At 45.2% G+C, this 22,127-nt stretch overlaps 1 protein-coding gene and 1 long non-coding RNA gene across 3 annotated transcripts in view; one reads left to right on the top strand and one right to left on the bottom strand.

Annotated features, from left to right (window-relative positions):
- Positions 1-820: 820 nt before the first annotated feature.
- Positions 821-16,212, bottom strand: LOC109313794. Its single transcript, XR_002102146.1, has 3 exons — positions 16,055-16,212; positions 12,973-12,975; positions 821-831 (listed from the first exon to the last, which is right to left on the bottom strand). It is a non-coding gene; the product is annotated as an uncharacterized LOC109313794 (long non-coding RNA).
- Positions 10,915-22,127, top strand: part of NOXA1 (NADPH oxidase activator 1) — a 23,476-nt gene continuing 12,263 nt past the window's right edge. For both annotated transcript variants that reach the window (XM_019540511.1, XM_019540513.1), the window contains exons 1-5: positions 10,915-11,164; positions 12,148-12,230; positions 15,205-15,313; positions 19,298-19,432; positions 20,759-20,866. In XM_019540511.1, coding sequence (XP_019396056.1) covers positions 10,991-11,164; positions 12,148-12,230; positions 15,205-15,313; positions 19,298-19,432; positions 20,759-20,866 — 609 coding nt within the window. In that variant the 5' untranslated portion in view covers positions 10,915-10,990. The remainder of the gene's footprint in view (positions 11,165-12,147; positions 12,231-15,204; positions 15,314-19,297; positions 19,433-20,758; positions 20,867-22,127) is intronic.

A 22,127-nucleotide genomic window follows, 5' to 3' on the forward strand; every position in this document is an offset into this window, starting at 1 on the left:
CGGATCTGGAACCACCTTCCAAGGGAAGTGGTACTGGCTCCTACCCTGGGGGTCTTTAAGAGGAGGCTTGATGCCTACCTAGCTGGGATCATTTGAGCCCAGTTTTTTCTCCTGCCCTGGCAGGGGGTCGGACTTGAAGCTCTATAAGGTCCCTTCCGACCCCACTTCTATGATTCTATGAAAATCTCATGGTTTCCTTGTTTCATGCTTGTGATAATTTTGGTCTGACCATTAGCCTAAAGAAGACAGTAGTCATAGGTCAACAAGTTGACCACTCTCCTGAAGAAAAAATAAATGATGAAAGCCTGGAAGTGATTAAAAAATTCACTTACTTGGGCTCTGCTGCCTCACACAATCTTGGCTTGGAAGCTGAAATTAATGTTTGCATTGGAAAGACAAGCAACGCCATGGCTAAACTTCAAAACAGAGTCTAGAAAAACTGAGCGCTCACTCTATTAACAAAGATGTCTGTCTACAGTGCCTGCATACTTAGTTCTCTACTGAATGGCAACAAAACATGGACTCCTTATGCCAAGGAAGAAAACTAACAGTTTCCATCTTCTATGTCTCCACCATATTCTGGGCATAACATGGCACGACAAAATCTCCAACTTTGCTGTTCTGGAATGGGCCAAGATATCCTCAGGAGTATGTTCATGCTCTTGAGACAGAGATGCCACCATCTGTGAATCATATGAGCAATGGCCAAATCCCCAAGGACGTACTCTACAGTGAGCTGGCCACTGGCAAACATCAACTGGGACAGCTCAGACTCAGTTTTGTTGATGTCTGCAGGAAAAACCTTTGTGAGCTGCTCATCAATGGCTAACTCTAAGAATCAATTGCTTCAGACCACTGTGAGTGAAAAGACGCTGTGAAGCAGGGTCTACGTCACTTCGCGATGGAGAGGTTCAATGATGAAATAGAGAAGAGGAGTCAGAAGCAAGCAAGACAAGATGGTACTTGGCATGCCGGTGCAAGCTCAACTGAGTTTGCGTGCAACTTGCTGGAGGGTCTGCTTGTTGCCCATCAGACTCCTCAGCCACGAAAGAAGAGGTGGTGGTACCCAATGACCCACCAAAGGCATAATCTCCATGGGCTCCTGAGACTGATGGGTGCCAATGAAGATTACAACTTTAAGGGAGACAAATTAATGACATGGACAGACTCATTAGGAGGAGCCAAACAACTAAGCTACTACCTATGGTTTCCAAAGGCCATTTCTTTAGATTAAATAAAGATACCAACTTTGTTATGACAAGGCACCTAACCAATAAACCATAATCTCTTCATAAACATTTTATGGAGATAGGTAAGTACCATCTACTCTGTTTTACAGGTAAAAAACTGATATTAAGACGTTGTAATCTGATCCAGCAATGAGCTCCAGCACATGCTTCTCTCTCAGTAAATTAGGAGTCCCATTGATTTCAATGGAACTACTCTCAGGCTTAAATGACATGCTGGGCTTAAATAACTTGCTCAAACTACTTAATGACGTGTGTAACAGGGTAGGCCTGATAACAGTTAGCACTTATTGGACACTTTTCTATCTGCACACTTGTCCAAATCGTCCCAGCAAGTTAATGCTAGATTTAGGAAAAGAGCTCGGGCTGCCTGAAACCTAGTTCCTTAGCCTTTCCAGGCTCATGCTCAAGTCTACGCTGCTCCAACATACCCATAGACAGATTCTGAAAAAGGTCAGAGAAACACCAGGAGAATTTTCTTTCACAGAAAAGACTGCTCTCTATCATTCACATGGTAAGACTTCTCCTGGGCCACATCTCTGCCTAAAACATCCTCCTTGATCCCACATGCCATGCAGACACATTCTCCTACTGCACCCTGAATCTGGGCCATTCAATTCTACCTCAGACACTATCCACAAACCCTCTTACATTAAATTAATTTTGCTAAAATTGTCTTGTTTAAACCCACACAAAACAGGAAACAGATGTTTAGTTAACACAAAGGGTATCAAATGAGTTTATGCTTCTGTAACTCTACCTTTTTCATAAACTTTACAATGCCTTTGTCATCATCCCTTCTTCCACTTTGTCCCATTTAAAACTGTAAGTTATTTGAAGAGTTGCATTATTATTTGTTTATAAAGTCCTGTAAACCCCCATGGAGCTGTATATGGAAGAAGAATTTGTCTGGCTAAGCAATTAGCAAAACTTTCAAACTCAGTAACACATTTTGAAATCTAAAACTGTTAAAATCTGGTTGATGAGGAGGAGACTGTCTTGAAGAATTAAAAAATGTTTAACTGTTTTCCAAACTAGTCTGTTGGTGACCCCAAGTCCACAGAGAGTTGGCTGATCAAATGGTGCTGGTATTTTCCTCATTATTTCCAGCTTTTATATCATATTGAAGATAGCAAAAATACATGAAATATTTGCCTAATGGTACTTTACCATACAAGCAGTTGCTGCACTTGACAAAGAGAGAGATGTGCAGACTAGCTTCTCTTTCTGTTATCATTTACAAATAAGAGAGGAAGTATCCATCCACAATATCTGTACTAAAAACTGACCCTTAACATAAAAATGCTTGAAAAGCTGTAATTAACCCTCCAAATTCACTAGGGACAGGAGAGATTTAAGTGTTTCCAATTTACACAGGAATTTTCATTCCATTTTCTTGGAGCTGTGCTCATTTCCTATTTGACATCTATTATAGTGAGGACAAACACAATGTAAGTTTCTTTAGAAAATGAACCATCTGTGATGTGGAGCTAAGGAAAACTTTGTGGTATTAGTTTTCCCTTCTGAATTCACACATAAATTCTGTCCATTATATGTTAGTCTGATGCAGTTTTTAAGGAGCTGAGAGATCAAGCCCCTACCCTGACTTAAATAATGTGTTAGATTAAAACAGCTGACAGATTGCTGGGTTATGCTGCTGCAAGCACAAAACTCAACGGAAAAGGGGATGACAAAATTCGCCCTGCACCAGGTCTGCTAAACATAATTATTTCTAATATACACAATTCCTGCAGATTCTGCTTCTCAATCCCTAAACTCATATGCAGAAATACAGAGGATATTTCTTTAGGTTCTTCTCTATATGTTGAAATTTCTTTTTGATCAATTACCTCTGCTTTAGCACTTGTCTGCGCATACGTTATTTAAAAAATGCAAAATAGAAATCACAAGGAATCGGTCTTAGTCAAACCAGTTTACTGCCTCCCCTGGTAAGCTGTTCCAATATTTAATCACTTTCATTGTTACAAAAAGGGATCACATTTCAAGGTAGAATTTATCTAAGTTATACGTCCAACCACTGGATTTTATTTTGTCTTTGGCAGCAAGATCAAAAGGAGCCCAATATCAGATCTCTTTCCCACAAATAAATACCTGTACAGAGTCAGCATAACCTTTTGACCCTTCAATAAGCTTGAGTAAATTTTGCTTAAGTTTCACTTCCTCAGGTTTACTCTCCAAACTTGGACCATTTTTGTGGTCTTCCTTTGAGCGTGCTCCAGTATTTTCAAGTCTTTCCTGAAGCATGGACAACACTGGACACAGGGCCCTAGCAGGGTCTCATCAGTGCTACATGCACAGGTAAGATTGCTTCACCTACTTCTACTTTATCCTTCTGATACATTTAAAGATAGCCTTAGCACTTTTGGGCCATAATGCAGTGAAGGCTCAGGATTACCTCTGATAAACTCTAAGCCCTTCTGAATAACTCTTTTCAAAACAAAGTCTCCCTGTAAGCAGGTCACTCACCCAGCTTCCTTCCCAGGCTGGTCAGCAAGTGTGCACGCGACAAATAGGTAACATAAACCAACACCTGCTGTCCTTCTTCAGAACCTGAGGGGCAACTTCGGCTGTGTTTCTCCCTCAGAACCAGTCTTCCCTCTTCCCCCTGGCACTCTGGTCCTGGAGCATTTAACTTAGATCCTGTCTGCAAATGGTGACAGCCCAGATCATAGCACGTGTGGCCAGTCCTGCCGCCCTCGGGCACGCAGCAGCACGAGATGGCATGGCAGCCAGACTCAACTTCCAAACAGCCCCTGTGGTGGTGGCTCCTTCCAGCTGCCACTGCCAGTGGCATTGCTGCTGCCAGCCCCAGCCCCACTGCCCAGGTTCCCCAGCCCATCTACCCCACACCTATTGCCAGGGGTGCCAGACAGAGTCAGCAGATGGGGTCTCCATGGAGACCAGCCTGGGGCCCACGTGGGCAGGGTGCACTCAGCCAGGCAGATGGGATAGGGCTGCCAGTTGGGTGGGGAGAGGCATCTGGGAGCAAGACAAGCAGACAAGGCCAGGGCTGGGGATCATGGGGTCATGACAATGCAGGGCCAGGGCACAGCCACAATTTGCTCCCTGCACAAGGGATCATTACTGGCCTCACCCAAGGGGGGGAGTGTAGCCCCAGTACAGCATGGCTACAGAGAGGCACAGCTGACAGTGTCAGGCAGCCTAATCTGGTCATAATTCATTGGGACTGGCCCATGCTGCTGCATCATGCCACTTCACGGCTGCGCTGTACTGGGGCTCCCCACACACACCTGTGCTGGGGCAAGGCCAGTGGGAGGTGGGTCACAGGCATGAGCCAGAGGTGCATGGGCCCTTCTGGGTTGGGCTGGTCACAACCAGTCAGGTGGGGAGCAGATCGCAGCTCTGCCCCGGCCCCACACTGTCACTGCCCACAATCCTGGACCCACCCTTGCCCCTGCCCACCCATCCCATTCCTGGACACTGCTCCCCACACACCTGCAGCCCTAGCCACTCAGCTGACTACACCCTGCCTGCAGGGGTCCAGGGCCAGTCTAGTAATCTACCATTTAGGGAGTTTTGGCTAACTGTTGTGGGTGGGGGGATGAGAGAGGGGTGGGGAGCAAGGCAGGGTGCTGATCTGGCCTGCAACAGCTCACCAAAACTCATTAAGTGGTGCTCTGGCCCAAATATTTGCCCACCCCAGGGCTAACCAGTCTGTAGTTCTTCACATTACTGTTTTTTACTTTGTACCCTCCTTAAATATAGGGACTACATTTGCAGTCCTCCAATTCCTGTGTTCCAAGACTTGTTTAAACATTACTGATCCAGAGAACTGTCAAGGTAGTTCCTATAAAATCCCAGGGATGGATACATTACCCTGCTTCATCCCAATACAAAATAGAAATTGAACTCTTCTTCCTTTTCTGCATCACTGGTTAGCTTCTAGCAATGGGTCTATGCCTGACCCTCTAATGTGTTTTTCTAAATGTCTTATAATAATTTTAATCTTGTTGGTTGTTGATAACATTAATTTTTGTGGACTCCAATATACAGTCATTCATATTAACCAGACTGCCTTCTTTCTGCCATTTTTTTGTAACTAGAATTGTAGGTTTTGAAGCATGGAAGAGCCTATCCTTCAACAATTCTATGATTCTAATTCCCAGTTTTTGCTAGTGCTTCCTGCCATAAATTTGATATTTACAATCAATTATACCAAAAATGGCTTTAAGCTTTGTATACAGGCCCTTTTGAAAATCCAGTATATAAAACAGTAGTTTGGAACAACTTCTGTTTGTTCAGGGTAAATGTAAACATTTTGCAATCACTTGTAAATGGTAAACTGGTAAGCTTCCGGTCAGATTAACTCTTCTCTGTCTGCAGAATGAGAGTCCATATTGAATTATCTTGTGATGGATTCAGAGTTTTCTATGTCAAGAAATCATAATTAAATACTTGTAAAACTTTAAGGAAGTTTTATTACCGGCTGTGTGAGATGTCTGATGATTGCTCCCAGTTGAACCCACCTCTGAAAACAGTTTCCCTTCCTATACGTTAAGGACAAATTATGGATGCATGCTTTAGGACCAACTCTGTTCTCCAGTGAGCGCAAGCAGCCTGTACCAGAGGCCCATCTTAATTTTTACTAGTTAGATTTTATTAGATTTTGAGATCCTGTGATTCTAGATGCCCTGCACTTTGTAACAAGCAGTAGTATCTTTATGTAAACTTGCCACAGGTCAACCCCTTTGGACATTCTACCTTTACAGAATAAGTTGTAACAAATGTTAACATGCCAGGCAAAAGAGCTAGTCCAAAATTCATTAGTAACAATCAAATCACACATTCTGGTACATGAGAATCCAGGTTCCTAACACTGGTATATAGACTGTTTTAAAAAAGGGGTCCTTACATGCCCCTCACAATTTGGATACATTGTATCAATGATACTTTGGGTCCATGTTTGCAGATCTTGGTGTTTATATAATTTTTACTTCATTTCCAGGATAATCTTAGAATTGTAGAAAGTTAGGGTATACTGACACCCCAGGCCCATTTCAACCACTTCTACAAGACAATTTTGGTACTCACCAACAGCAGACAGTACACACAAGCAGAAGGCAGCGGAGAAAGTTACCATAATAGGGATGGCACTACAGAAACACGTATCACAAAAAATGAGCAAGGAGAACAGATCCACACAGGAGACTTTATTTTGGTGTGTATCACTCCCACAATGCACCCGCACAAAGCAGCTGACTGCAGGCTTCCACCACATCGATCTCTTAAGTGTGAATTTACCTGGTATATAATGACTTTTGGTATAAAAAGGGTCATCGCATAAGAGGGAATTTGCACATACAGAACCTGTATAAAGCAAGGGAAACCTGTACTCAATGCCTGATGGACATGGCAGTTGGCAGCAGGAGGGCAAGGGAGAGCTGAAACAACCCCGGCCGTCCCCCAGTCACTTTGCCCATCTGCACTGTTGCAGCCCGACCTTCCTGGTCACCAGTCCTCCACTATGTGCCCCATGCTGGAACCAGAGCTGGAGCTGCCACCATCACATAGGGCATGCTGTGGCACAGGGGCTGGAGTGGCCACCATCTGCCCTGGGCTGGAGCTAGAGCTGCTGATGCCACCACAGCTTCCCCGTGCCCCATAGTCTGGGTACAGATGATGAGAAAACCTGCAGTCCATATCTGACCCAGGCCACAATGTGAATTTGACATCTCTGCTCTAAATCACTAATTTTCACAGAGGCCAAGTTGTCTATCAAGCAGCTGCTGAACTCCCTCCTACAAACTCCCTTGGAAATTCTGTTGTTGGCCACTCTTTGAGAGCACTTTTATCTGGCTTTTAAACTTACACTAGGAACAGATGTTGCATCTGTCCCAGGACCAGTTGCACCTGTGCTTGCTCCAGAACAGAAAAGTCACAGGATTGGTGTGTACACGAATCACCCTTCCAATCAAGTTGAACGTACTGCTGCTTTTCTACCACTGATCCAATGATGCAAACCCAAAACAGCCCTTCAGCTGCACCTTGCAATATCATGGGATAAACTGTTAGCACTTCTTATCCTGCAAACCGTTTTAGAGTTAGTCCTGGGACAATAAATAAGGACATCCAAAGTATCACAATTTGTCCCAAAAGAAAATGGTTTCTCCCAGGACAAATGCAGCATCCGTTTGTAGCCCTAGTGATCCTAAACCCTCTCATTGGGGATTATTACCAGGATCACTAAAGTAAAGCCCAAATATACATTTAAGGTCATACACCTGAACCAATATTCAAGAATTTTAGAGAGACATTTTTAAAAATCCACAAGAGGCCTGAACACAAGGATTCAGTCAATTATCCCCAAAGCATAAGATCAATTCTCTCCTCTCAGGCAAATTCCTATGGAAACTCCATTATTAATCCCCTGGGTTGTTCACTCAAAGCAGTTAAACAGATTTTCACATCCTCAATTAAAAAATGTCACCATACATAGCGAAGTGACTCCCAGATTTGGGAAACAGAACAAGGAAAAGAAACATGCAGTATCAGAGAATTCATTCATATCCACTGTTGACCAGAAATAACAGGATTCAGTCACAGCCTGCATCACCTTGACAAAGGGTTTGAAGGTAGGACTTTCAACACAACTGATCAAGAATGGGTCATTCACTTACAGCATCTGAAGCCTAATCTTAAGATTTGCAATGTGGTAGTTCATAAATTCCCCACCTGAAACCCTGCAGATTTGAAGGTGCAGCAATGTGATGGCACGGGCCATTTTAAATGGAAATAAACTTTGTCTTCACAGCCTTGGATTATCTGGAGCTCCTTACCTGGAGCCATTTTCTCCCGAAAAACCTCCCTTCCTGGTGCTGTGTTTGGGGGGTGCTAGGCATAAGGACACAAGTCTGGGCACTGACTGGGTCTGTGCAGACTGGCATCTGAGCACCCAGGGGCAGGACAGCCTCAGCGAGGATGAAGGCCCCCACTTGGACCAGCCTCCGCTCCACCCTGACCCTGCGAGCCCCTGGGGACTCCAGCTGATGACTCTTCCACGGAGATGTCACCACAGGCGCATAACCTGGAGTTTTGCAAACTCCCCAAACAGCTGCCCCAGCTGTGAGCAGGGGGAGACCTTGGTGCATCGCCTCCTGCACAACCTCGGCTGCCCGGCCAAGTCCTGGTCAACTCCTCCTGGCCCTGGCCAAATTACTGGTACATCTACTCGGGGAGGCACCCTGGGGACCACAGAGTCCTTCCCCTATCTCTGGGCTGCTCGTGCCACGGGACGCTACCCTGCTCGGCCTCGTTCCGACCCGGAGGCCTCACCCCCCTCCCTGTTTTCTTTTCAGCTGCCCCCCGAAATTATTGGCCGTCGACCCACCAGCCCGGAGAGGCGGGCCCGGCCGGGAGCCGGGGCCGAGATGCTGTGCATCACGCCTCTTCCCGCACGTTGCTGTGGCGGGCCCAGGGCGGGAGCCGGGGTGGGTGCAGGCAGGGGTGGGGAAGGCGCAGGCCGCACCGGTCTTCCGTGGCAACATGTTGTGTGCAGTGCGCAGTGTCTGGCATGTGTGCTGCCCTGGCTGTGTGGGCGCTAGCACCAGTGGGGGCAAATAGGCTGTTCTGGTCCCTGCCCCTTGGCAGGCCACGGTGCGCATAAATGGTGCTGATTTATGCTGCCCGGCGGCTGTGGTGGACCGGAGCGGGCCTGGGGCAGGGGCTCAAGGGTCCTGATCCTGGACACCTCAGGAGCGAGCCCCGGGAGCACCTGCCTGGCTTTCCCCACCTGCACACATTCACCCTGGGGGATTGCAGGGGGTGTCTCTATAAGCAGGGAAAATTGGGGTTTCCTGCCCTGGGATCGCCAGTGCCTCTGGTCTGCGACCATGTATCCAGACCTATCCCTGGGATTTCCAAGGGAGCCTCTCCGCATGTGGGGAAAGCCCAGCTGGTCCTTGTGTGAAGGCAGGGGATTCCACCAGGACCCACTCATTGAGACCTGCCCCTGGGATCTCCAGGGACTGGTGTGGGTAAATGGGAAAGTCAGTGTTTTCCTTCTTATCCAGACCCAGGTTCTCTGGGGGCAGGTCTTGTCAGCGGGTAAAGCCGGCAGGCGCTCCAGGGCTTGAGGGGCCCGATCCTACGTGGGAATCCCCAGGGTGTACAAGACTCAGTCCCAGAAGGTCCAGGAAAACACATCTCTCGTTGTCCCATGGTATCAACAGGTGGGACGATGGGCAATGTGTGTTTCACCCAATGAAGAAAAGCAGCTGCGGTGGGACACATCGTGGCACGGCTGATCCATTTCATTTGGCAACATCTATTTCTAGCCTCTCTTTTACTCCTAGCTCTGCCCTAGTTCATGCATATGTGCTCACACCTCCATCCAGTATCAGGATGGGTAAATCCCAGCTCCGACCATGTAATGGAGGAATGGAGACACTGGAAAGGGAAAGAGCAAAATCCAGGACAGCTGAATGCAAATTCCCCTTTGCCAACAGGCACATCCTGGGTTCTGCCACAGTCAGACCCACAAGCTGCGGTTGAAGAGGAAAGTAGTGTGGAGATAAGAGGGAGTTCATGGAAGAAGGAGTGAATTTCTGATCCTCTCCTCTCCGCTTCTGGCTGCCACTACCCCATCCTCTATCTATGCCTCATTGATATTAAAATCATGACACAGATGAGACCAGTGGTAGATTTACTTCAGTTTCATGCATCTGACACAAAGTACTAGGTACTAAAAGACAAATGAAAGTTTTCCATAACTGAAAATTATGGAATAATTCACTAACACTGGATGTTTTTTCCTAAACCCTCAATGGCTATAATGCCCCAAAGCCTGAAGGTTTATATTCATAATTTTTTCTTTATGAAAGCTGGTTGTGAGAAAAAACAGAGATGGTAACATACCAGAGATATTCACCATTAAGAGTTTTCTGGGAAAAGTATGAGAAACCTTGTGAAATTCACAAGTGATAGGCAGGGATTTGTGTTAAGATATCAATGAAACTCAATCCTTGTTAAAATGAAAGCAAACCAATAAAACAAAACTCCTAAAGCTGCACAAGATTCTTTCCACTGATTGTCTTTCCTGAAATGTTTTTGTTTCTAAAATATTAATAGTGTTTTGTTTCTAAAGCATTAATCTAACATACTTGTGGGTGTTCTCATCATCTTAAATGCCTTTTTTAAATAAAACCCTGCTAAGGTTTTGAAATCAATGATATCTTCCACAAGTTAATTCTACAATATATTTCTCTATGATTACTTTCAAATGTGGTGCCTTTCACTTCTTCCCATTTTCAGGAGAAACAGTAAACAATCCTTCTCACTCTATAATCTCCTGTCTATCCATTATGCATATACCCATCATGTCCCTTCTTACTTTTTTGTTGTCTAAACAGCCTGAATATTTTCAATATCAGATATGTGTTATATTTGTTATATAATATGTACATCAGGGTCAGACCCTGCTCTAAGTTCTATCGCTTTTAAATCAATGTCACTGAAACGGCATGTTCACCTTCTGTATATCCTGCAGTTACAAAATAGTCAACATTTAAGTGGACAGCTTTTAGGTTTATTTATTTCTTTTAAATCTAAGTGTGTCTTAATAATGTGCTTAGCAGTAAAAGGAATTTCTAGAGGTTGCACTTCCTTGTTTGTAAAAAAGCTAAGAGAGGTTTCAGGCAAGCAGCCAAACAGTCCCTGACAGGCTTTAGAAAGCAACCTGTTTTGCCTGTGCTCATTGAAGGACAATGGCGTATCGAGACCTAGTTAAAGGCTGGCATGAAGGAGTCCTGGCTGTGGATAAGGGAGACTGGGAATCTGCTTTGAAAATCTTCTCTAGTATTGAAGAGCCTTCTGCTAGGATCTGCTTCAACATAGGCTGTGTGCATCTCTTAACAGGGAATCTTGAGGGAGCCATGCAGGTAAGAGAGAGAGGGAAAAGCAAAATTAGGCTAACACAGACTAACATAGACAGAAGGGAAGCATGTGTTTTGTGTTTACTTTGATCTGGAAATGCAAGAGGACAGTGAATTCAGACAGGAATGGCATGATATTATTTCCTAGGGGATTTTCAGGTGAGCTGTTGTACAGAAAGAATGGAAGACAGAAAGACTAAGCAACTGAAGAAACGATATAGCATGTTGTTCAGAGGAAATGATGGTTATCTGGTGCTGTACAATATACATTCTTTTTTCTGTCTATAAGTCTCAGACCAAACCTATTTCTCTTTCATCCTCTTTCCCCCCTTCATTCCTCCAGTCAATAAAGACTTCTTATTCATTGAAAACTGTGCCTTTGATTCATATGTCATAGCATATCCAAATAAACTCTTAAAAATTCTTGAAATGAGACATGACTAGGAAATTATGGGGGGCTCATTAATGTAAATATATGCACTGTTGTTTTGCCTTTTTTGAGATCTGTGATGGAACAATTGCACAAATATTTGGAAAGCAAGCTCTGCAACTTTCTCCTACTCGATCACCATCTTCTTTCAATGATCCTCCTGTACACCAAGAGGGACTCAATGTGTTTTTTTTCCTATAGCTCATCTCAGTTGGCTCTAGATCTTGGGAAGGAGTTGTGCAAGGTGCTTTCCAGGGGTGAAAAACAAAATTTGCTCCAGGCCCGTAGTTCTTCAGATCACAGATGCATGGATTGCACAGTCCTGATGCCCAGCAGGGTTACTTCAGTGACATTCCATCATTTTCCCCCGGGATTGATTGTAACCTGCTGCCTGCTCACTGTGAGGGCTTACACAGAGCCAAATCCTGAGCTCTCTCTGTTCCCCACACTCTTGTGTTTCAGCCTTCCTGTCCTGTAGTTCTAACAGAAGCTTTGCAATCACAAGCTCTACTGGGCAGCATAACAGATTTGTAATATGTGTCTGCATCTTTCTCCTTAGGCATTTGATAAAACAGTTACCAAAGACAATCGTCTAGCTGTTGGTTTCTTTCAAAGAGGGTTTGTCTGTCTGCAGTTAGACAAGTAAGTGCAGTGCTTATTAATCTTGCTTCTATCTCTTGTTAATACGTCCTTGCACTTCTAAAATACGTTTGGTCCAACGATCTGGAAGTACTTTACAAATATCAGTAAAACTCATAACACTATCATCAGATAACTCAGTATTTCCTCTATTTGACACATAAAAAGACAGAGGCTCAGAGAGGGGATGTGATATATCAGAAGACACATAGTGAATTAGTGGCATAGCTAGGCACAGAAACCAGCCTCTAACTGTTGTGATATATTATGTGTATATACAGATATCCAGAAAGTAAGTAGTCAGAAAACTAAATACATATAACTGATAAACCATACATTTCCTCTAAAACTACTGTATCTGAGTATGTCCAAGATCCATCAGTGACTGAGCAAAAAACTGAAATTTAGAAGTCACCATAGCAGGTTAAAAAAATGATCTAACAGACCTGTTATCCCACTAGCATGGCTATTAAATAATAGTGAAATATTAAATAAGTCAATTGTGCAATCTTATACACAGGGGGGGAAGTATTCTTGACTGTACAGTAATCAGTTTCTGCCTAGAAGCAGGAAAAACAATTATACATTGCTCACATGATTTTATACGTTACTGCCCATATCAGTCTCTCTGAAAACCTCTGTGACGTGTGACCTTCTGACCTCCCCTGGCAGTGAATTGCATATGTTGACAATGTGCTCTGTGCTTGATTCTGATCTCATTGATATTTCACTGATGTAGCTCCACTGACTTCATTTGCTCTATTCCTGATTTACCCTGGAGGGAGATCAGTATGAGAACCTGCAGGCACAGCTGGACTGGATGGTCTCCAGCTCCAACTCCAGATTATTCTGATCCCTTTTATTTATTCCATACTCTCCAGGTCTTACTTGCACAAAGTGACCTGTTGTTCTCAAATTCTGGGGTGAGCTGAAGGCAAGCTGTTCTCTGCTTACTTATCTTAGTTCTGGGGCTGACACTGAGCCAAATTCTCACGGCCACCTACAAAGATGCTCTTTTAGATCCCCTGTTGCACAGTTTACGTCTTTGAGCATAGGTGGCAGAGTGCCACTCCACTTACACTGGAAGATGGATCCTGGCCTGTTTTACCTATGGCTGAGAGCATTTAAGCCAGGGGCGGGCAATTATTTTGGGGAGGGCCAGATACCGAGTTTCGGCAAGCCATCGAGGGCCGTATGATAGGCAATGTGCCATACATGCGCTTGTTCAGACTGCACAAGATCCAGCTGACATGGCTCCAAAACATGCTGTGGAAATAGCTGTGCATGGTGAAACATTGCTGACCATAACTGTGCATTGCTTTGCTCTCATGTTCTACCACAACATCAAGTGGCAAGGACTCATCTCCAGTTAAAGACCAAGGGTACCTCACAGGTCAGTAGGGCTCCCCGACTAGCCACAATGCTATTTTCCCCACTTGTCTTTGGGCACGCCACCCACCTGACTCACCTGCCACACCTTGTTCTTAATTAATTATGATGTTAATTTTCTTGCCCCGATGCCAGGGAGCACTATCTACAGCTCTGATCCTTCCTGACACCGCAGCCCAAGCCTCACAGATGGCATCCAGATGACAGTGCTCCCGGCCTACAGCTGGATCAAGCTTAGGTCTCATTGTCAGGCCTCAGACACACTCACATTCATACCGCCCTCCTCTCACCTGGGCCTCTCACACTCCACCCCCTTTCACAGGGTCTCTTTCTCACATGGACAACTTATGCTACCTTGCTCCTCCTTGGACCAGGCCCCTTAGGCCATAGGCTTAGTTAGTTTGTACCTTGGGTGGCAGACATACCGTCTTTTGGGCCTCTCCCTTGACCCTCACCGGGGTTGTGGCCAGCCAATTACCCAGCCAGGTCTAAGCTTGCTCTGGCCCCTTCCGGGGCAACTCTAGACATGTAAACATACTGGGCACTCAGCCCTATGGTTCTTCTCCCCCACACTGGGGTATACCGTCTCTGCCCCTTCCCAGGGCCACCGGGGTGTTCTTATCCCACACCACAACTGGTGCTCTGGGGTCTCACTAACTGGCTAAGCAGCAGCTCTGCAGAAAAGGACCTGGGGGTTACAGTGGACAGTAAGCTGGATATGAGTCAACAGTGTGCCCTTGTTGCAAAGAAGGCTAATGGTATACTGGGCTGCATTAGTAGTAGTGTTGCCAGCAGATTGAGGGAAGTGATTATTCCCCTCTATTTGGCACTGGTGAGATCACACCTGGAGTAGTGTGTCCAGTTTAGGGTCCCCCACTACATCAAGGATGAAGACAAATTGGAGAGAGTCCAATGGAGGGCAATGAAAATGGTTAGGGACTGGGGTGTATGACTTAGGAGGAAAGGCTGAGGGAACTGGGCTTATTTAGTCTGGAGAAGAGAAGACTGAGGGGGGGGGATTTAATAGTAGGCTTCACGTGCCTGAATGGGGATTCCAAAGAGGATGGAGCTGGACTGTCCTCAGTGGTGGCAGGTGACAGAACAAGGTCCAACAGTCTCAAGATGCAACAAGAAAAGTTTAAATTAGGTATTAGGAAGAACTTTCTCACTAAGAGGGTAGTGAAGCACTGGTACAGATTACCTAGAGAAGTAGTAGAATTTCCATCTTTAGAGATTTTTAAGGCCTGGGTAGTCAAAGCCTTGGCTGGGATGATCTAGTTGGGGACAGCCCTGCTTTGAGCAGGGAGTTGGTCTAGATGACCTCCTGAGGTCCCTTCCAACCCTAAGTTTCTATGATTTTATGAGTCAAAAGCAGTCTTTATTGTAATAAAGACAACGAAGGAGGGACAGGTCAATTTTCTCCGGGGAGACTAAGAGTTTATTCATTTTTGCAGTAAAATCTCCTCTAATTCAGACTGCTGCGAAAAGGAGAAATTTTTTTTGCTAGACTGGTTCCTGAGCTTTGCACTTTCTGTTGCAAATTTTGGTATCCCGTTCTCACCTTCATTTGTCTTCTCCTACACCATAGGTATGAAGAAGCCTTATTTGACAGCCGCATGGCCCTCACTCTGTTAAGATACAACCCCTTCATTGACTACAAACAACTGGGACTGCGGCACATGCTCTACGCCTGGGAGGTAAGAGTGCTGGTGGTAGAACACTCCTCTCAGGTTATTGGTGATCAGTGTCAACCATTCAGGTGCTTTCCAAGCTGTCTCCATTGTAATCAGGATGTTTATATTTCAAAGTAAAACCTTGATGTAATATCACTGCAGTCAGACACGCATGAAGGCTTTAATAGGTTCCTCCTAATCTAGGTTGGATACTTACCTATGAGACTGGAAAACTGAGGGAGAGTTGTCTAATTTCCAAATTCAAACAAGAATGTTATATTAAGAATGTATCTGATGAAAAATGTGTATGGATTATATGCACTGAGATGAGCACACCCAAGTTTCTCTTTAGTTCCTCTGACTGAAGTGGTAGACTTACTTTCCCAAAAATTTCATCTTCTTAGGGCCCAAGTCAGTGTTGTGAGCAGCTAAAGATGCCCTCAACAGGTCCTGTACAGATCCTTTTGAGCCAAAACCAGCAAGGTGTAAAAGCTTTGAGAATGAAATATGAGCAGAAATTAGTCATATTACCTGCTGCTTATCATACAACTACTGCATGAGCTTGACTGAAGGATGTAACGCTCCTTCAGAACACACACTGGGAATTCAGTCCTCAGAATACACATTGGGAACAATTTTCACAGGATCAAGAGCAGTCCCTGGGCTGCAAACAGTCACTTTCAAGGACACATCCTTTCAAGTCCACCACATTTCCCTACCCACCCCACTTTTATAGTTCCTTCCCTCCCAAGACTCTCATGCAACTACAGGCAGTCCTTGACTTACAACTTTTCGAGTTATGATGAATGGCACTTAAGAAATTCATAAATTCACACCTTGTTTTGACCTTCCACCATAGGTTTTGACTTTATGACACTGGATACAGCTGTGGCCAGCTAGTAAGTTTGGTGTGGTAGAAGGGGAGGGGGAAGGAAAGGGATGTGAGGGGCAGATCAAGGCCCCTGCAGTGAGGGAGGGGTTGGGGCTGGGGCAAATTGCTCATCTGGCGGCTCATCCGGCAACTCCTGCCACTCATCTGGAAGGGAATGGGGGGGCATGTGCCCCCAGATCTGCGTGGGGCAGGTGGGTCGAAGCTATGCCAGGCTGCACTCCGGGTGGGTAGCGGGGCCTATGGGGGGGCTACAGCCCCCCCATAGCCTCCACTCCAGTGCCCACTCCACCCCACCACCCACCCTGATCTGGGGGCACCCCCCAAACACTCCCGCCACTCGGTCAGCTGGGGCAGGGTGTGCACAGGACAGAGCCATGGCTCCTTGGCAGTGGCAGGGGTGGTGTGGAGGAGGCATCTCCCAGTGCTGTGCGCAACTCATTCAGAGTCAGTGCAGTGGCCCCGTCCCGCACCCATCCCAACCTGGCTGGATGAGCGGCAGGACAGCATAGCCCCTACTCCAAGCGCAGTCCCAGTCCTACCCACCCCAACCTGCGCAGTTCCGGGGGTGCACGCCCCCCACATGCCCTCCTGGACAAGCGGTGGGAGCCGCCAGATGAGCAACTTGCCTCAGCCCCTCCCTCATCGTGGGGGGCCTTGATCTGCACCCCCACACCTCTTCCCTTCCCCCTCCCCTACCACCACACCAGACTTACCAGCTGGACGCAGCTGTATCTAGCATCCTAAAGGAACCAGTCCCCCATTTATAATATTGTTCCTATGGGAAAATATTTCCAAGTTACGATGTTTCAACTTAAGACACGGTTTTCAGGAACCAATTGCATCATAAGCCTGAGGACTGCCTATACCTAGTGTAATCCTATCTGGAAAAAACAGCTCTGTTTAACCTACTCTTACGAATACTTCTTAAAAAGGAGCTAAAAGCCCTGTGTAGAGACAGATACAATATGTGCATATGAGTGCTCACACTCCCTTTTTCTTCTTTGTCCATTTGGGCTGAAAATCAGGTACATAGTTTCATAGTTTCTTCATAGTTTCTAGGGTCGGAAGGGACCTGAGCAGATCATCTAGTCTGACATGAATAAGAGGGTTTAATACAGAGACTTCCTCAAACTTGAAAAGAGCCATTGTGTGTCTCCAGCCAGGCATGTCCTAGAACCTGTCAGACAGCTTTGTTTATGACTTGTGCTTCTCATACCTGATGTAGTACTTGGTGCCCTTGGCATTCTCCAAATCCAGTTTTTAACATTTTCAATGCCTTTGCAGTGGATAACAGCAATAGCATCTTTTTAAGGACCACCCCCCTACATTTCCTTCCACTCAGCTGCCTTGAAACAATGAAAACATTAAACACAACAAGTATGTTTTAAAAAGCATGGGGTCCCAGTCAAGCTTGAAGTGGGGCAAGGAAATCTGACACACACACTGGTATGTACAAATATGTATTCCTTTGGCTTTCTTTGGAAGATCACAGAGTGCATATTTCTGCTGCTTTGACCTTCTGGAACAAGCCTCAGTCTTGGGATGACCTTAAACTTTTTCTGAGTGCTAATCTTCTCTCAGATTTCTCATTTTGCAGTGTATCTAAACAAGAGGCCATTGTAAAGCTTTGCCATCAGTAAATGCATGCATGCCCCACCAGTGACAACAATGATGATAATAATAGTTCTAGTTTGTGATTAAAGCTCTAATTATGTTTCAGTCAGATATCTAAAAACATTTTGTAAATAATAAGGGCCAAGCCCTTGTCCCATATGGACTAATACTAGTTTTGCCATTGATGTCCACTGAGCAACCACATTACCTTAATTAAGCCTCACAAGTCTTCTGTGAGGTAGGAGGTATCAATCCATTTGCCAATGCAATGGGAACAGATAAACAGCATATTTACCCCATGGTAATTACTTGCTTGCTTCTAAGGAAAACAGCTATTTTTCTTCAGCCTTTTGACCTCCTTCACACAGCTTGTCTCCACGGACCCAAGATTTATCCCAAGTCCAAGCACTGTGAAAGAGATAAGCATCTTTCTCTTATACACTATACCCAACATTTCAATGTAGATATATTAAAGTTACATTCAAGTCTCTCGTTTGGATTCTGAAATTGGTCTTTAAAGTTGTAAATACCAATTTAGTGAGTCTGAAGGCCATCCTTTTTTAAAACTGGGTCAAATATATTAAAATATAGATGATGAGACCCTCTGGCTATGGATATGCTTACTAACACTCCTCTGTAAGCTTCTGCCAGGGTTTAGGATCAGAACATGGATCCTCATAACATGTTATCTTGCTTCTATTGCTCTGTCAAAAAACTTATGTCATGCTCATTTGACACCCCTCTACTTCCTTCTTCCCCCCATGCTTACTTGATGAATATGCTCCCACTGAGTGCGCTGCATACTGTGGAGCAGTGGGGGCACAAGATAAGCCCTGCACTCTTCCCATGTGTCAGTCCGCTTCCCTTGTCCAACCTGTTGCTCTGCTTTCTGCTCCCTATCTGATCTATAGCTCTGCTTTCTGTTCCCTGATTTATCTGCTGCTGTCCTTCCTGCTTCCTCCCAGATCTGCTGCAGGCTACACACAGAGGCTTCCCATGCTACTTGTGCCATACATGATGAATTTGGCCACCCCTGCTCTACAGTATGGATATCACAAAAAGCAGGTTGCATACTTGGAGAAACCCATGCAACATGCATAAGGAAAAAGCTGAAAGCTCTTGAGGTTTCAGGAGACTTGATTAGTCTTCCGTTTGCAATCAAAGAGGTTCCACCTGTGACAGCGCTTCCCCACCCTCCCCATGTAGCTATTTACTCCTAGTATCCCTGCTTTCAGTCCTGACTTGAGCCTGTGACTGCCATACATTGTGGGATCTGAAAACCTAACATTATAAAGGCACAATTCTTATTTTCGCTCTGCATGTGAAATTTTGTAAGACATGATTCGTGTAATATCTTCCCTGGAATCAATAGGAAGGGAAAGGTGGGGCTGGTCGGTGTGTCCACGATCTTCTGGTACACCATACCTTTAATTCAGGGTATCTACTTCTGTTTACATTGATTCATCTCACTGATCAGAGAGTCTCACTGTTGCTGTTCTTAGGTGCTGTACAATATTGCAGCAGCGCAGTGCCGGCTTAGGCAGTGGCAGGAAGCTAAAATAACTCTGGAGAACGCTATCGTACAGAGACCTGAGGGAAGAACGGGGAGCCTAGACCTGGCCCTTAAGCGCATACAAGTAAGAGAAATTATAGATACATTTGACTTGGGCTAGAACTAAAACATCTGCATCTGCACTAAGAACACTCCTGTGATTAGAGTCTTTCTGATAGTCTGTCTACCTACCTAAATACCTAAGGGTTTTCCTGTCAGAACACAGAAGATGAGATAACCTACCAGAGCTGTGGTAGCTAATCTTGTATCCTGTTTCCATCACTATCAAATGCTTCATTAGAAGGGGCAAAAACCATCATTGCAGACAGTTGTAAAAGAACTGAACCGGGGGGGAGTATCTTTCTAACTCCTATCATTTGGGGAATGTTTATGATCTCAAGTATGATGATCCCCTATAATGTTTAATTCAGAAAATCATACCTAATGTAACTCTGGAGGGCCTAATTTTCCATAAAAAATAGCTAATACTTTTTCAGATCCTACTAAGTTGTTAGTCTCAGTGGGCATTTATAGATGTGGTCTGGGAGTGTGGGGTGGGGAGGTGCTCTCAGAGCCGCTCTAATTAAAGCCACCGGAGCATTAAATGTATCAGCATCCTTGCACTGAAAAATGGCAGCAGGGGTGCTTTAACCAAGGGCTCATCGAATGAGCTTTAGTTAAAGTGCCCCGCCACCATTTTTTAGCACGGGGACACAGCATGTCAGAGCAGCCTCCTTGCACATATATAGGCGCCCAGGGATATCTTCAGGCAGTGAGAACCACAGGGTAATTACTAATTAGTGTACAAGATAAGCACTGTGAAAAACTTCTTTTATGGTTTTAAACATGTTGCTCTCAGATTTCACTGTGTCCCTTGTTCTTATGTGTTCATAGATGGTTAATAGGAGCTCCTGGTTTGCCTCCTCTGGACCATCTACTGTATTGTAAACCTCTATGAGATCTTATCTACCTGTCTCCTTTCTTACATTGACAAATATCTTATGATGCTCCTAATTCCTTCCAGGGCCATTGTAAATTTTATTTCCTAATTGTAAATCCATAGTTACAATGTATATAGAACCATGATACAGGGGAAAATCCACTAGTAAAGCAGATTAGAGATTTCTTTAAAAATTTCATTTTATACTCTCCCTTCATCCCTCCCTAATACCAGCACAGTAAGCTTAAAACCAGAGGCATGGCTACATCTGCTGTGATTTTAGCCTGTACATGTTGGCTAAATGCAAGTAACCCTTTTTTTCAAGTTCACACAAATAGTTTTGAGCCACAGTGAATAATCTCCATTAACCAAACACAAGGGGAGGATCAGTGTTTGCTTTTCTCTGTTCTATAGAAACCTTCCATTTATGTTATCTGGCAACTTTTGTTTGATCTCCCCCACCTGGTCTAGGAACATCTTTTTCTGGAGCCCATGCAGATCCCCCTGGGGGAGTTGTTCAGACCACGGAAGAAGGAAGTTGAACAGCTGGATTCAAAAGATTTCCTGGGTAAACCTAAGGTAACGTGGTTACAGAAAGGTCAACTCTGGTGTAGGCACATATGCATGAATGACAGGTTCCTCCCAAGACTGGGGGGGCACCATTTGTAGGTGGCAGCATCAGTGGTGAGCCAGGACTGCCCGCAGATGCCGGTGGTGGTGTCAGCGGCAGGGGAATGGCGAGCGACAAGTGGGGACTGCCCGCAGATGCCAACAGTGGTGTTGGTGGTGGACTGTGGCAAGCAGGGACTGCCTGCCAATGCCAGCAGTGGTGGCAGTGGCGGCCAATCTCAGGAGAGACAGGTGCCCCCCCACGTCGCCTATGCATATATGCAATGGCACTTTGATGACTAAAACTGGCAGTGCGCAAACCACATCTCTGTCTGCTCAAGACAGCACCACTACCAGGGCCCTCTGCCAAGCAGTGACCAGCCAGCCACCTGAGACTAGCATTGATTAGGCTCTTTGTCACTGGTGGCACCCAGGAAATACCAGCACGGACTTTTTAGACCATAAATGTAATACCTCATAATTGAGAAACACGCTTTCAGGTTTTTCTGTGTCATTTTTTTGGCGCACAGTGATTCGTAGCCTTGAGTGGCTCTTGAGTTTCACAAAGAAGGAGAATAATCAGAGATCTTTTGGAAATGTTTGCGTCCATAGAGAGACTGCTCCTAAATTGTTGAGCTTCTGTATTCAGGAGGGGGTTCTTTGGGAACTGAATATTAAAGATAGCCCTCAGCACTTGTATTTGCTAATCAAAGATCTCTGAAAAAGCCACATAAATACTTTGGGAATCCTATGATTGTCCATTACGCTAAAAATGATTCTTTTAAGTTATGGGAATGTTCATGCAGATTACTTCCACAAACTTTGATATTTCCACTTTCGGTGGATTCCTTCTGGGATGAATCCTTAATTAATGCCCTTAGGAGAAAGTTGTCAAGGCATCAGAGATGTATGAATCATAGAATCATAGACGCCGGGTCGGAAGGGACCTTATAGATCTTCAAGTCCAACCCCCTGCCAGGGCAGGAGAAAAAAGAGGTTGATGCTAGGTAGGCATCAAGCCTCCTCTTAAAGACCGCCAGGGTAGGAGCCAGCACCACTTCCCTTGGAAGTTGGTTCCAGCTCCTAGCCGCCCTAACTATGAAGTAGTTCTTTCGGATGTCTGATCTAAACCTACTCTCCAACAATTTGTGGCCGTTATTCCTTGTTATGCCAGGGGGTGCTAGGGGAAACAAGGTCTCTCCCAAACCCTTCTGGTCCCCCCTAGTGAGTT

The sequence above is a fragment of the Crocodylus porosus genome, unplaced genomic scaffold, assembly GCF_001723895.1.
Source record: "Crocodylus porosus isolate Cpor-Errol unplaced genomic scaffold, CroPor_comp1, whole genome shotgun sequence".
NCBI lineage: Eukaryota > Metazoa > Chordata > Crocodylia > Crocodylidae > Crocodylus > Crocodylus porosus.